This window comes from Ilyonectria robusta (genome assembly GCF_021365365.1).
Source record: "Ilyonectria robusta strain PMI_751 chromosome Unknown BGZ61scaffold_1, whole genome shotgun sequence".
Taxonomy (NCBI): Eukaryota; Fungi; Ascomycota; class Sordariomycetes; order Hypocreales; family Nectriaceae; genus Ilyonectria; species Ilyonectria robusta.
In genome coordinates, this window is record NW_025764435.1 from 2,252,599 (window position 1) to 2,267,836 (window position 15,238).

The 15,238-nt window shown below is 54.6% G+C and overlaps 4 protein-coding genes across 4 annotated transcripts; 3 read left to right on the forward strand and 1 right to left on the reverse strand.

The window, feature by feature from the left end:
* Positions 1 to 561: 561 nt before the first annotated feature.
* BGZ61DRAFT_408106 (uncharacterized protein) lies at positions 562 to 2,824 on the reverse strand. The gene is made up of 5 exons (XM_046243187.1): positions 2,699 to 2,824; positions 2,603 to 2,640; positions 1,442 to 2,551; positions 1,125 to 1,389; positions 562 to 1,068 (listed from the first exon to the last, which is right to left on the reverse strand). The coding sequence occupies exons 1-5, from the start codon at positions 2,724 to 2,726 to the stop codon at positions 815 to 817; spliced, it is 1,695 nt and encodes a 564-aa protein (XP_046112242.1). The 5' UTR covers positions 2,727 to 2,824; the 3' UTR covers positions 562 to 814.
* A 148-nt stretch (positions 2,825 to 2,972) lies between these two features.
* BGZ61DRAFT_582604 (N-glycosylase/DNA lyase) lies at positions 2,973 to 4,672 on the forward strand. The gene is made up of 3 exons (XM_046256291.1): positions 2,973 to 3,194; positions 3,244 to 3,565; positions 3,624 to 4,672. Exons 1-3 carry the CDS (start codon positions 3,076 to 3,078, stop codon positions 4,494 to 4,496), a joined length of 1,314 nt encoding a protein of 437 aa, XP_046112243.1. The 5' UTR covers positions 2,973 to 3,075; the 3' UTR covers positions 4,497 to 4,672.
* A 161-nt stretch (positions 4,673 to 4,833) lies between these two features.
* Positions 4,834 to 8,777, forward strand: BGZ61DRAFT_438341 (armadillo-type protein). Its single transcript, XM_046244228.1, has one exon. The coding sequence runs from the start codon at positions 4,935 to 4,937 to the stop codon at positions 8,589 to 8,591; it is 3,657 nt and encodes a 1,218-aa protein (XP_046112244.1). The 5' UTR covers positions 4,834 to 4,934; the 3' UTR covers positions 8,592 to 8,777.
* Positions 8,778 to 14,955: 6,178 nt separating this feature from the next.
* Positions 14,956 to 15,181, forward strand: BGZ61DRAFT_438355 (uncharacterized protein; the record flags this gene model as incomplete). Its single annotated transcript, XM_046244229.1, has 2 exons — positions 14,956 to 14,985; positions 15,020 to 15,181. Coding segments are annotated over 2 exons (192 nt in total), but the record flags the coding sequence as incomplete, so codon positions are not given.
* Positions 15,182 to 15,238: the final 57 nt, after the last annotated feature.

The window sequence follows — 15,238 nt, forward strand, 5'->3', positions numbered from 1 at the left end:
GTGGTGGTGAGGTGGTGATGCTGAAAGATTGACGACGGCCGAGAGTGTAAAAGTTCTCCAGGAGTTGTGTGTGGGTTTAGTTAGGGCAGAGGCGGGTGGAGCCGTTCGCGCGCTGGCCTAGTGGGGCCATCACGTGACTCGTCGACCGGCAGCAGCATGAGAAAAAGCGCGACTCGCGCCAACCCAAATTTTTCTTCTCTGTCTTTACCCAGAATTGACAAAGATTCACATTGAATGTCAACAAAGCCCGTCCAATGAGGCTCGCTCTCTTATAGTAAGTCACATCTCCTCTCTCACACTCTCTCCCATCGACCATCTACATGATGATAAATCACTTTTTACTTTATTTCTGGTACCTCTTATGTTAGAGCCTTCGGGCTCAATGAATGATACGGACTTCTGATATCTGGTCACCTACCTACATTTCTGTCTACATATGTGGAAAGAATTTTCACTGACAGGATTACAGATCTTTTACAAACTCTCTTCCAAACTTGGTTCTCTCCATAGACTCGCCCCCCACTGCCGTGAATGTTTACCATAGTCGTGCCATGTTCAAATAAAGAAATTGAATTCACTTATCCCGCGCCTGTGCCTGCATAGTTGTATCTAGCCTGGCAAAACTTCAAAGCTCCATTTCATGTCCACTGTTTTACATTTTCAAGTGACCACGCCCTCCGATACACCAGCAGAGACGACTCCCATTCGATCTCGAGACGCATAACCAAATCTCCCTGTTTGACTAATCCCCTACTATCCCACCCCTTGCCATTAAACACCTACCACGCGCCGACATCGAAATTTTCCTGTGGTCTTAGTTAGCACCAAGTTGTAAGGCCGTTAAACGTTTACATACCTCGGGGAAATAGGTTGTCACGACGGTTCTGTCCGCAAACTTTCGCCCAGCCAGCGACTTTAAGGCCTTGGTTGTTGATTCCGTCGTGTCGAACTTGACAAAAATCTTGCCCACACCAGCAGATTGCCTGCTGCCACCAGTGGGTCTTGGGATCTTCAGGTCGGCGATGGTGCCAAACTTGGAACACTCTTCGCGGACGTCCTCACAGATTTCTATTACACCAAGTTAGTAAGGAAGCCGTGACGCTAGATGGGCGGCCGGATCATACCTTCATAGTCATCGTTGTCCATGAGCTCCTCGGCTGTGACCATGTTAAGAAGCTGCAGAACGCGGCTTGTCTCGACCTCATTGGTAGTCTGAGAAGCAAGACCACTGATGGCAGTGATACCAACATCAAAGTTGGCAACCTGGGTAGGGCCAATGCTAGCCTTGGTAACTCTCAACTTTTTGCCTCCGACATCCATACCGTTCAAGGTATCGAGAGCAGGCGGGTTGGCCGCGACTGGGTCCTGGTATTCAGCAAATGCAATGCCCTAGGTATCGTTAGAAACTACTACAACAGCTATGTTGTCAAGAATTACTCACCCTGGATTCCTCAGTGCCTCTGTCCTTGACGAGGATGAATGCCTTTGGCTTTCCGAAAGCGGCGAGCAGTTCAATGACTTGGTCCTCTGTCAGGAAGGTTGGAATGTTGGCGATGCTTAGCTTATTGACGGTATCCGGTACAACGTTGGAGACCACCTCAGGATCGAAAGCAACCTCCTCAGTAATGGCCGGCACCACGTAGTCCCTGGGTCGACGGATCTCCAGACCGCGAGCACCTCCATTTGCTGCGCCGTTCGCGGCATCGTCTGCCTCAATGGAAGTGCCGTCCAGGGCCAGAGCAACTGTTGCATCGGATGCGCTCCTGAACTCCAAGACGGCGAAAGAGTGGTCGTTGGAGAACTGACAGAGAGTGCAAGGGTCCGTGTTTTCAATGATGTTGAGGCCATTCAGTTGAAGGTTGAAGAAGGACATCAAGCTCTCCTCAGTTGTTCCGGATGGAATCTTGGAAACCAGAAGACGCTTCGACTGCCTAGAGTTGCTGGCCTTGAGACCAGCACTGGTGACCTGGCCACCCGGCTGGTTCATGAAAGCCTGGAGCTTACTGGGATCCATGGGCTGCTGTCGAGGTGCACCTGGCAGAGGGAACATGCCTGAGAGCTTGGCCTGCTCAGCCGTGACATTTTCGTAGCCGGGGGGCTTGATGTCCCACTGCGTCAACCGGCGCTTGCGCTCTAGAACAGGAACGATGTCGGTCAAGTCGGGTGTTGGCTCTCGCTTCTTAGGAGGCGGAGTTGGGCTACGGCGGTTTTCGTGTCGCCCGAATCCCTCCTCGCGTCGGTCCCTGCCTCCGCGTCGGCGATCCTCGAAAGGCTCTCGTTGTTCTCGTCTGGGAGGCCGTTCGTCGTCGTCGCGTCGGGCATCGCGGCGGGAGGAACCTCGATCGCGGTCCCATTCGCGCTCGCCTCCTCGTCGCTCACGTCCAGAGTATCTGTCCTCACGCTCTCGGTCCCGATGATTTCGGCTCGAAGAGTACGCATCGACGTCTCCTTCGCCTCGTCGATGACTTCGGTGGTCTGGCGACCGGGAACGTCGACGGTCTCGATCTCTATGTCGGTCACGGCGATCATCTCGTTCACCACCTCTGGGAGGCTGCAAGCAATCAGTACACATGAAATGGATAGAGAGTAGGGAGGTATTTACCGGATAGTCTCGTCCTCTGCGCCCGCCGCCGCCGCCGTCTACGTGTTCGTGGTTAGCAACGCGACAAGGAGAGAAGGGGTGTGGGAATGGACATACCTCGGGACGAGTAACTGTCGCCGTTCATATTTGAGATACTGACAAGCGACTCCAAGAGAGTGTCAGGATCGGCTGGAATTGATGATGTTGTCTGGTTGGGAGGCAGCTCAGGTTCATCAAAACCGCAACGAGGTTCCAGGACCAAAAGCTGGAATCGCGCGAGGCTGGAGCTTTTTTGCCAGATGACGCTAGGGGTTTTTGGGACTAGCGCCCAATCGAGTCTCAATTACCCGCCAAAACTGCAGGCTCAGGTGTCCAGCTCTAGGGCGACGGACTAACCTACGTCTCCAGAACTCAACTCCTTTAATTCATCGCCAAATTTCAGCATTGATTGTAGAGCCCGCCTGTGAACTGATTCCTAGCAGCTCCAACAGGAAATGGCTCATGCACGAATTTCTGAATGGCGAAAGCTGCCTGTGAGCTTGGCGGAGTTGTGCATCAACACCACGCTCCGCTGTGGCCAATCCTTTAGATGGCGACAGATCAATGATGAATGGTTAGCATTTGCATTCCCCAGCGTCGTGTATGTCCCCTAACGTCCCCAGGATATGTACCTTGCACGGGCGCATCCTGTCTCTGAAGCAAGATTCTACACACCTGCATTATAAAGTCACCTGGCCAGAGACGCGACTCAGTGCTCTCACTTCACCCTCAGCTACGGATGACACAGAGGCACTCTTGCGCCACTACTTCAGCCTGAACGTGGACCTTGGAAAATTGTATGATCAGTGGTCACAAGCCGACCCCAACTTTCGAAAAAGGGCGTCCAAGTTTATGGGAGTTCGCATTCTCAATCAGGATGCCTGGGAAGCCTTGATAGGCTTTATTTGTAGCAGCAACAATAACATCCCCAGAATATCGCAAATGGTAGGCAGACTCACAATATTTTCAAGATGGAGCCAACTGACCTGTATCCTCTGCCAAGGTTCATAAATTATGCAAGCACTATGGCCCTCTCATCGGACATATTGGAGATGAGGCATTCCACGACTTTCCAACTCCTGATGCATTGACAGGCAAGCAGGTGGAGTCTCATCTCAGAGAACTTGGGTTTGGATACCGCGCGAAATACATCGCCGAGACAGCGCGGATGGTATCAGAGGAGAAGCCAGCCGACTGGCTAGAAACCCTCCGGAATCCCGAGACCCCAGGCTTCAATACGCTCCCAGTGCCAGAGGACCAGCATGTAACCTACAAGGAGGCACATGAACAACTCCTCACCCTCAAGGGTGTCGGTCCGAAAGTTGCAGACTGTGTTTCTCTCATGGGTTTGGGATGGAGTGAGTCAGTTCCAGTGGACACACACGTCTGGCAAATTGCCCAGAGGGATTATAAGTTTGGCAAGACGAAGACGAAGACGTTCAATAAAGCCATGTACGATGCAGTGGGAGACCACTTCAGGGCGCTCTGGGGAAAGTACGCAGGCTGGGCGCATTCGGTCCTCTTTACCGCTGACTTACGGGAGTTCTCTGACAGAGTGGCAAAGAAGGAAGACGCTGGTAAGGTGAAGATTAAGGAAGAAATTGTGGAAGAAGATGACCAGGTCCCGAAACGGAAGAGGGAACGGATGATCGAGACAATTACGACGCAGGTCAAGACAGAGGTCAAAACATGGACCGAGACAGACCCCAGAACAGGGGTCAAGACAGAGTTCGTCAAGAGGGAGGTCACCAGGGAGATTACGAGGGAGATCAAGAGGAAGCCCCAGAGGGAGCCAAAGGCGGAAATCAAGTCTGAGGAAGGGACAGCGACAATTGTAGACGTCGGACGCAGACCGAAAAGACTGCGGACTAATTAGGACGAAGTCGTGAGACGTACGCGGATCTCAGATCCAGTCTGTCCTCCAATAAGGAGCGTGTTTGAGGCTATTCTCTGGCTGCGAAACGAGAAGATTTTGTTATAGTTAGCATAGAGGGCTTAATGTACCACCGAGGAAAAAATAGGCACTGTAATTAATTTAAATATTTTCCCCAACTCGCCATCATTTTTCATGGATTTATTTGAATCAAGAGTCCAAGATGCATGTGACCACGCGGTTGTACCTGTCTGCCTGAGCGGCTAAGCTTCGGGTGGAGACAGGAGTCGCGCGTGAGGATTTTCGCCTCCAGGGAAAGCTTCGAGCACTGCAATTTTGCGACCAGCCACATCAGCAGCACCTCCCCATGCACGACGACAACGCCGGGAGCGCCCCTTGTACTCTTGAACCGGGATGAAGTAGGGAATTCGATAAGTCAAGATGTCTGACGCCGATTTCGAGACGATCAAGAAGCTCCAGCAGGAGCGAAATGCTGCTGCTGCCGCGAAGAAGGGCTCGCGCACCTTCGACGCCTCAAACCAACGAGCCGACTCGACAAAGCAGAAGCTCACTGACAGCGCCGACAATGATCTCTACGATCGCGATTCAGGCGACAAGTTTGCTGGATATCATGCCTCCTTGCCGATGGGCGGCGAGGATGAGGATATGGAGGGCACCGACAACACGCGCCGACTTGTTGGACAATACACTGCGTCGCGAGAGATGATCGACGAGTTTGCCCGGGGAAGCGGTGTTGAGGAGGATGATCCCTTGGCCGGCCGAGGCGAGAAGAGCGGCCGCATTGCCGACCGCGAGACTGATTATCAGAAACGTCGCTTCAATCGCGTTCTCACCCCGACGCGCGCCGACCCTTTCGCAGAGAACCGCAAGGCTGGTGCATCCGAAAACGGCACCAGCTACCGCGAGGTTATGGAAGCCCGAGACCTCGAACGAGAGGAGGAACGCGTCCGACGAGCCATCCAGGCAAAACAAGAGGGCCAACCCGATGGCGACGATGCGCAGCCTATGTTGACCGAGGGAGATAAGGAGAACGCTGAAGCGGGCTCAACTGAGGCCGTGGCTGCTGGGAGGAAGCGCAAGAAGAGATGGGATGTTGCATCGACCCCTGTCGATGAGGAGGAGGGCAAGTCTGAAGCCGGCGACGCTGCCAAGTCTAAGCGTTCGCGATGGGACCAAGCACCTGCTATTGCTGCGCCTGGTGCAGATGCTGCCAAGAAGCGCTCTCGCTGGGACCAAGCCCCATCTGCCACCCCGATGGGAAACCAAGGGCTTGCCACCCCAATGCACCAGTCGTCTGCCGCTGCCATGCCGACCACCTTCGGAACGGACATCTCCGGTCGCAACATGCCTCTTAGCGATGAAGAGCTCGACATTCTTCTCCCAGGCGAGAACGAAGGCTACAAGACCCTTGATCCACCTCCAGGATATGAGCCTGTCCGCGCTCCCGCCCATAAGCTCATGGCCACACCGGCTGCGCAGACCGGATTCATGATGCAGGATCCTGAGCAAGTGCGCCTGAGCGGAAAGCCTATGCCTGCTGAGATCCCTGGTGTTGGCGACCTTCAGTTCTTCAAACCGGAGGATATGGCATACTTTGGAAAGCTTACCGATGGTTCCGACGAGAACGTTCTCACCGTTGACGAGCTGAAGGAGAGAAAGATCATGAGGTTGCTTCTCAAGATCAAGAACGGTACTCCGCCGATGCGAAAGACTGCTCTTCGACAAATTACCGACAACGCCAGGCCGTTCGGAGCCGGGCCCCTGTTCGACCAGATTCTTCCCTTGCTCATGGAGAAGACGCTGGAGGACCAGGAGCGTCATCTGTTGGTCAAGGTCATTGACAGAATCCTTTACAAGCTCGATGACCTCGTGCGACCATATGTTCACAAGATCTTGGTAGTTATCGAGCCCCTCCTTATCGACCAAGATTACTACGCAAGAGTCGAAGGTCGTGAGATCATATCCAACCTCAGCAAGGCCGCTGGTCTTGCTACAATGATCAGCACTATGAGACCCGATATCGACCACGTCGACGAATACGTCCGAAACACCACCGCCAGAGCCTTCGCTGTCGTGGCTTCCGCTCTCGGCATCCCAGCTCTACTACCATTCCTGAGAGCCGTCTGTCGAAGCAAGAAGTCATGGCAGGCTCGCCATACCGGTGTCAAGATTGTACAGCAGATCCCTATCCTCATGGGCTGTGCCGTCCTTCCCCACTTGAAGGGACTGGTGGATTGCATTGGACCCAACCTCAACGACGAGCAAACGAAGGTGAGGACCGTGACCAGTCTTGCTATCGCGGCTTTGGCAGAGGCATCCAACCCATATGGTATTGAGAGTTTCGATGACATCTTGAACCCGCTATGGACAGGTGCCCGCAAGCAGCGAGGAAAGGGGTTGGCCGGCTTCCTCAAGGCTGTTGGCTTCATCATTCCTCTGATGGATGAAGAGTACGCCAACTACTACACCAGCCAGATTATGGAGATTTTGCTTCGCGAGTTCTCGTCCCCGGATGAGGAAATGAAGAAGGTCGTCCTCAAGGTTGTGTCCCAATGTGCGGGAACGGATGGTGTGACAGCTGGATACCTCAAGGAGCACGTTTTGGACGAATTCTTCAAAAGCTTTTGGGTAAGGCGGATGGCCTTGGATAAGCGCAACTACAGACAGGTGGTGGAGACGACAGTTGATATTGGCCAGAAGGTCGGTGTGAGCGAGATCGTGGAGAGGGTTGTCAACAATTTGAAAGACGAGAGCGAGGCGTATAGAAAGATGACGGTCGAGACGGTGGAGAAGATTGTGGCCAGCTTGGGTGCTGCTGACATTGGTGAGCGACTGGAGGAACGCCTTGTTGATGGTATCCTCCATGCGTTCCAGGAACAGAGCGTCGAAGACATTGTTATGCTCAATGGATTCGGCTCTGTCGTAAACGCCCTCGGAACCCGATGCAAGCCATACCTGCCACAAATTGTCAGCACCATCCTTTGGCGGCTGAACAACAAGTCTGCCACCGTTCGACAACAAGCTGCCGATCTCATTTCTCGGATTGCCATGGTCATGAAGCAGTGTGGCGAAGATGCTCTCATGGGCAAGCTAGGCATTGTTCTTTACGAGTACCTCGGAGAAGAGTACCCTGAGGTCCTCGGTTCCATCCTCGGTGCTCTGCGGTCCATCGTCACTGTCGTGGGTATCTCGCAGATGCAACCCCCTATTAAGGACTTGCTACCGCGACTGACTCCCATCCTGCGAAACCGTCACGAGAAGGTACAGGAGAACACGATTGACTTGGTCGGCCGTATCGCAGATCGTGGACCCGAGAGTGTCAATGCCCGAGAATGGATGCGAATCTGCTTCGAGCTGCTCGACATGCTCAAGGCTCACAAGAAGGGCATTCGACGAGCAGCCAACAACACCTTTGGTTTCATTGCCAAAGCTATTGGCCCTCAGGATGTCTTGGCTACCCTCCTTAACAACCTCCGAGTTCAGGAGCGTCAGTCTCGTGTCAACACCGCCGTCGCCATTGGTATCGTCGCTGAGACTTGCGCTCCCTTTACCGTTCTACCCGCGCTGATGAACGAGTACCGTGTTCCCGAGCTCAACGTCCAGAACGGTGTGCTCAAGTCTCTCTCTTTCCTTTTCGAATACATTGGCGAGATGGCCAAGGACTACGTCTACGCTGTGACTCCCCTGCTTGAGGACGCCCTCATCGACCGAGACCAAGTCCATCGTCAAACTGCCGCTTCGGTTGTCAAGCACATTGCGCTTGGCGTCGTGGGTCTCGGGTGTGAGGATGCCATGGTGCATCTCCTCAACTTGCTGTACCCCAATCTATTCGAGACCAGCCCGCACGTTATCGATCGCATCGTGGAGGCCATCGAGGCCATTCGTGTGGCGGTCGGTCCGGGTTTGGTGCTCAACTATGTTTGGGCTGGACTGTTCCATCCAGCAAGGAAGGTCAGGACGCCGTACTGGCGACTGTATAATGATGCGTATGTACATGGATCAGATGCCATGGTGCCCTATTACCCCAACCTAGATGAGGACAAGGTGGATCGGCCAGAGTTGGCGATTGTGCTGTAAGAGTTTGGATAGGGAGGCTTTGGGACTGGTGATGGGAGAGCTTTTCGTTGCTGTTTGCTCTGAGGAGGCTTGTAATCTGGGACTATGGTGTGGATTGCGAGGGAAGCATGCGCCGGGGCGTTCTGATAGATGATCACAATGGCTTCACTGTACTGAATTACATTTAAAATTGAATCTTTACATATATGGTACTGTTTGATGTGAATTTATCCCCTGAATATTCAATACACAGACGAGCCATACCAGTTTGATCACAGCGGTTGAAGATATTTGAGATATCAACACCGCAGCCCAGGTCGCAGCCGACTGGAAACTTAACGAGAGCGTATTACCTCCGTCCATTCAGAGCATTAGATTCAATCATTTCACAGGCTTTAATCATGTTCTTCTAGAGTCTTTAGACGAAGCATTTTAAGAGGCTTTGTGTCAGATGACTTCTTTAATCGTGATATTTAAGACAGGCGGTGTGGCATTGGAAAGACACAGCATCCAGGAACTCCGTCACACAGACACTCTGGATATCTGGGCTCTGATCCCCATAATCTGGATCAGTCTAGCTGGGAGCGTGCAGCATCCGGTCTGCTGATCTCGTGCGATGGACGTTCCGTGCTCCAGTGTCATCCAGAGCCTGGGGATTCTCTCGCTCTGGCCGCTATGATCCCCACGTGGAGTAGCCTCCCTCAACAAGCTACGGTGTAAGACGCCCCTAAAGCGCACGGGCAGCTTCGAGGAACTTTTGCCGTTCCATGCGGCCCCCTCTCGGCAGATGAAGAGAGCAGGCGGTGCCGTCTTGACTCACGGAGGCGGAACTTGATGACCCGGTGTAGGTAGCAGCACACCATTGTCCGAGACAGAGAGAGAGAGGGAGAGAGAGAGCACTTCTTGGGTGCAGGGAGAAAAGGAGGCTTGAAAACGCACGGCCTGGGCTCACTGGTCGCACTTTTGCTGCTGATGATCGACAGTTGAGAATGACTCGGCCGCCCGAGGCCAAAGATGTGAGTGGGTGCGCGGGCGCCAGCCGAAAGCATGTGTTTCTCTCTACGGGATAGGAGGTCCTTTCTTTGGCCATCGGCTGCATGTGGGGGGTTCAAGCCCGCATGTCTGCCGCCCCTGGTCGGGATGCTACGCTGCTAGAAAGGAGGTGATGGGGATAGTGGGAGGAGTAAGCTGGTCTCGTGGCGGTGGTGTTGTCTCGGCGGGTTTCGTCCCCTGCAGCTGTGCTTGCTGTACGATGGAAGCCAAATGTGACACCACGACAGGATGACGGGATTGCAGAAGGTCGAGGGCGTTCTTCCTTGAACGGCGCGAGTCAGGGCGTTGCTTGTGGTTGAGGGAGCTCCCCGCCCGGGCGATGAACCACACCCTCGGCACTCACTTCAATGCTCCCGTGATGGTTTATTGACTCGTCACGAACACAAGCGTTGGTGACTTGTCAACTCTCAAGGCGGAAGAGGGGTTGTTAGTGCGGCTAGCTGCGCTGCGTCAATGATCTGATGATACCCAGAGGTAGACAAGATCTGGGGTACAGCGAATGTGGTGACTGCGAGGTGCAGGATGATAACGACCATAACCCACAACAGTAACAATGTGCATGAGATGGTGTGGAGGATCAAGATGGCCTCGGTAGAACTGATCCGGATGAGGATCCGGATGAGAAATGAGGCTGTATTCATGGGACAGGCGGAAGGATCATCGTCACGAGGCGGTTGGAAGTATCGTTGTGGCGCTGACCAGGTGAGTCTTGGAAGCGCTCGAGACTGGAACCATGGGGCAAAATTGAGGACAACGGGCGAGATGACACGAGATGACACGAAATCACAAATAACTTGCTACGAGGGACTCTGCCGTGCCGTGAAAACTATGAGGCAGAAAGCCATGCTAGGTTGAGAGACAAACAAACAGACTAGACGCTGTTCTGAGGGCTGAGGGCTGAGAGCTGATAGCTGACAAGGCTCAAACAGGGCAGGGCAGTGTCTCAGCGCTCGAGCCTTAAACGGCCGCTATCCAGGAACGCATGTTGGATGCCTAAACAAAGGATCCTCGGCATTTGCAAGTTGGAGGCGAAAGCTTCTCGCCGGGACAAGGCCGCTGAGGTTTTGCTCCAGCTCCAATCCCGGAGCTCTTAGAAGAGCCCCGCTCCCACGATGTAACTAGTTGCTGACCTGGCTAGCTGCTGCACTGTACTGTACCTGTTCGCTCTCGTGTCTGTGTGTCTGAGTGTGCGTGAGCGTGTGTGTGTGTATGTGCGCCTGTGTGTGTAGTAGCGGAGTGGAGTGGCAGCAGCAGCAAGTGATTTAGTGGCTGTAAGCGAGGACAATGCATCCATCCCATAGTCGCCAAGGCAAGAAGTAAGGGAGATAGATTGTGATGGGCGGAACGAGAGATGGCATTTGTTGAGAATGCCATAAGGGCGGAAAAGTCGGTAAGTGAAGGACGGAATAGGCGGGCGCACACGAAAAAGGAAATAATCACACATTGTAGATGAGTGAGTTAGTACTGTATGTGTGTGACGGGGGGGAAGGAAAAGAAGAAGAAAAAGGGAGCTATTATTAAACTCCAAAGCACATCACACGAATCGTAAGGGAAACTCTGAAATGTTTCGTTTCTTCTTCTTCTTCGTCTTCTCTACGGGCCGTGAGATGCGAGGCTTGCTAGCCTGCTGGGGGCCCTGGCGTTTAGCGCCCGGTGAGGGGGGAGGGGGGAGGGGGGAGGGGGGGCTAAGATGGAATTTGTCAGTACCGATACTATGTACGCACTGTCCAAGACGTGCAGCATCTCGATGTCTGGCCGGGGATACGTTTAGTTGGGATAGTGGGATACTAAACTAGCAGCTCGATGTTGGGGTTAGCGGGCGGGACATCACAGGAGACAGCCAGTGGGGGTACGTTTGCAAAGAAGTGGCGAAACGTGTGCACTATGTAGTATGTATCAACAAGCAACAAACGTAAACGGCATCAACGTCAAGCGTGAAGCATGAAGCCGTTCAACCAAGGCAGTGCTACTGTACTGTACTGCTGCACTGCCGGAGGGAGGTGTGGACTTTGGTTTGCCTTTGGAGGGGGGGAAGAAACCACACATGGACATCTTTGGCTCCACTTGTACCCAACACGGAGGTATTCGAGCTCCGTCTACACCGTCTAGCAGTCGCGACGGCGCCGGGAGTTGAGTTTTTGAGGGGCGGTGGATACACACGAAGTAGTCAAAATCGCTGTTGGGGAGAGGAGACCAGCCAGAGGGGCGGGTTAGTGGCAAAAAACAGAACAGGACAGGACAGGTCGATTCGAGTCAAGGCGAGTCAAGTCAAGTCCAACGTCCCAGTTTGGGTGTGTCCAGTTGGTGTGTCTCCCACCTGCAGCACGTCTGCCTGCAGTTGGGCGCACCAAGCAGCCACACAGGAACGAACCGCAGGACACGATCTTTCGGCCGACTGGCGGACGACATCTCGAAGCTTCGTTTCTGATGTCATGAATGCTACAGCCCAAAAAGATGAGGCATCAATGTCGCCATCGGGCAACCAACCACCTCTCTCACGACCAGGGATAGGGAAAAGGAAGCCGGAGAATGGAAGGGAAACAACGACCTCTCCCGTCTGGTTCGTTCGCCCCGCTGTCATGACCAGCATTCTCATCCCATCGGGAACATCTCCGTCCATGTTCCATACCATACCGTACATACACGGCGGCAGTGGCATTGGGTGGGTGGGTGCGGGCGATGACTGAACTGGCAGGGGGGGGTTCATCCAGTACTAGCAGTCCTACAGAGGGACCTAGGTACTGACAGGCACTGCTTCGATGCGCTACGCACTCACTAACAGCACTAACAGCGCACACCTCGGCCGGCTGCGGTACCCAGGGATCCCCTCCCCATCCCATCTCACCCCTGCGCCTCACCTTGTCCTGAACCCTGTCATTCGTACACCAAGTCCCATGTACATGCGCACCTGCAAACCCTTGTTCCCGTCCACTTTTCCCCCTATGCCTTCCCTGGCTCCCCTGTCCATGCCCGAAAGAGGCTAAATAAATCAAACCGCCTCAAGTGCCATCGACTACTGCCCACTTGGCTCTTGGCTCTTGGCTCTGTCTTTTTTCTTCCTGCACACACCCCCTCCTCCCTCCTCCCCCCCCGGCAGCGGAGTCTCCGCTTTCTCCTCATCTTGCCCCTCTCTCTCTGCCCCTCCCCACACTGCCAGCCGAGGTACGTACTACGTAACTCCTCCTCGACTTGGTCTAAACCCCTTTGGGTGGCCGGCAGTGGGGTCCGCGTCGACCAATAATCGGCCCCGGAAGTGACGTTGTCCGGCCGGGGCCCGGAGCCGGGTGCGTACCTATGTGTCTCCAGCATATCGCCGGGAGACCCTGCTGCCGTCGCCGCTGACGTCAGGGCGCCGATGCCAACAATTTTTCCTTGACAGCATCCAGCATCAAGCATCCAGCATCCAGTATCCTGCCCAAGATTGCTACAAGGGGAGTATGAAACGGGAGGACATTTGGCGAGTGACCACCCCCCCTGGCGAATTGCACCGAGGCTCGCTGTCTCTTGGCAATGATTTGGATTTATGGCTCCCCTTTACCCTCTTTGCGGAGTAGCTCGCAATCTATCGTACCTGGCTCTCTGCCGTAGCGACCCTTCCCCGAGATTTGTTTTGGGTTTTAGGCATTGCTTTTGATCGTGTGCCCAGCCGCCGATCCACCTGCCGCGCTGTAACTGTAACTGTAATTGCAACTACAACTGCAACTACAACTGCAGATGCGGATGCGATGCGCGATGCGGAGAGCTCTAGCCACAGCGCCCGCATCCAATCCATCTCTCCACAGATGCATACCTACCTGATCCTTTTCGTGAGGCGGTAGGAATGGACCTCGTCGCAAAACAAGTTTTCGTGGCCAAGCCTTGCCAGAGGGTTGATGTCAACATATCCGGAATTCCATCACTCACTGCTCATAGTCATACTCACCCTCTCACCTCCGGCGTCATGATGAAACCCTCCCGACCTTGCCCCCCCCTTCCCCGACCATTTGCATTTTCCCCATGTCCGATTATCTGATTTAATTTATTCATGGCGCCGCCGTGATGCACTTGTCGCCAATCCACTGGCCCCCCCCCGAGCTATCCCAGCTTTTGCCCTCCACTAGCACCCCCCCTTCCAAAGCCCCTCCCCATCGAGCAGGACCCTGAAGATCAATCCCGAGACGGCGCTACGGCGTGGCTTTTCGCCTTTTGGTGCAACCTTCACCCACGCAGCCCTCCTGGCCCGGCCATCGACGTCATCGGCCGGGCCACGCTCCGTCATGGCTCCGTGACGGATTCCTTCCAATTGGCTTCGTGTGCCAGCTGGATTGCACGCCGAACCGTCATTGCCCCCCCGAACGCATGCCCCGGGCGCCGTCCGTCGCAGAAAAACAGGGCCCAGGGCGCGCGCCGGGGGCGTTTGTTTTCGTAAAGGCGCGGTGCACCCTTCGTGAAGAAGAAGTGGGATGGATGGATAGCCTCGTTTTGTGCCCACCGAGTGACACACTGGCTCTCTAGTCCGCCGTTGCGTGGTCCACAAAGCAAGATAACGAGATACCCTGGAAATGAGCCAATTGTCAAGACTGAATCAAGCGCAAGCCTCTGCGCCGTCCGTCATACTACGTAAGGCGGACGTATTTGACGTCGTCCACCGTCCAGGAGCTGAGGCCGTCACGGCGTCCGGGCCCGCCCCACCTCCGGGATCCAGCGCCGTTGCCCTGGTTTGGGACCAGCCGTATCGAACGTCATCCGACAAGTCATGCCACGCCGTCATACCGTATCGTCATACCGTCAAGGAAAGGCAACGGGTCCCCCATGAAGGGTGCGCCCTCGCATGTGCCACGCGCAGGGCAACGACTAGATGCGGTGTGCTGGTTGCGGCATGCAACATGCGGCATGCGGCCAGGGGACCATGGACCATGAGAGCGAGGAGAGCTGGTCCGGCTGAAGTCGATAATCCACACTCCCCACTCGGCGATTGGGCACTTCGCTGCTCGGGATGCTTGCCTCAGGTAGTTAAAACTGGACGGCGGACTCGGAGCGCTCTGGCAAAACAAGGGAAAAACAACAGAAGAACAAGACAAGGCATGGATGGCACTGGTCCAAAACTGAAGCCTCGCGTGTACTGGCCCAGATCCACTTTGCCTTCGCTTCCCGTCACCTGTAACTCCGTACCTCCACCCCAGCGAGAGCCCTAACTGGCGACTACCTGCCTATCCCCAGCATCAGCAATCCTCGGCTGGCTGTTGACAGTGACAGTGACAGTGACAGTGACAGCGAGGATCTTCACCACTTCGTACTCTTATTCGACGCTCATCGTCCCGCATCCATGTCGTTTTTCAATCTCCAATCTCCAAATCTTCAACCTCTAATCTCCGTCCTTCCCACATTCGACCTGCCCATCCAGCTGATCCTGCTGCATCCCGGCACGTCTGTCCCCATGCCCCCAATCATCTCCCCACCCCACAAAAGCTTGTCCGGTCTTGACAACACGGCCCTGCTCCCTGGCGATGCCTCTTACGGCAGGGATTCGCCCATCTGAAACGCCGTGCCATTCCCTCCCGAGTCAAGATCTGCCGCCCTCCGTCCCGACTCGGCCATGGCCCCCAGTGATGCCAACATGCTCCATTCTCATCGCC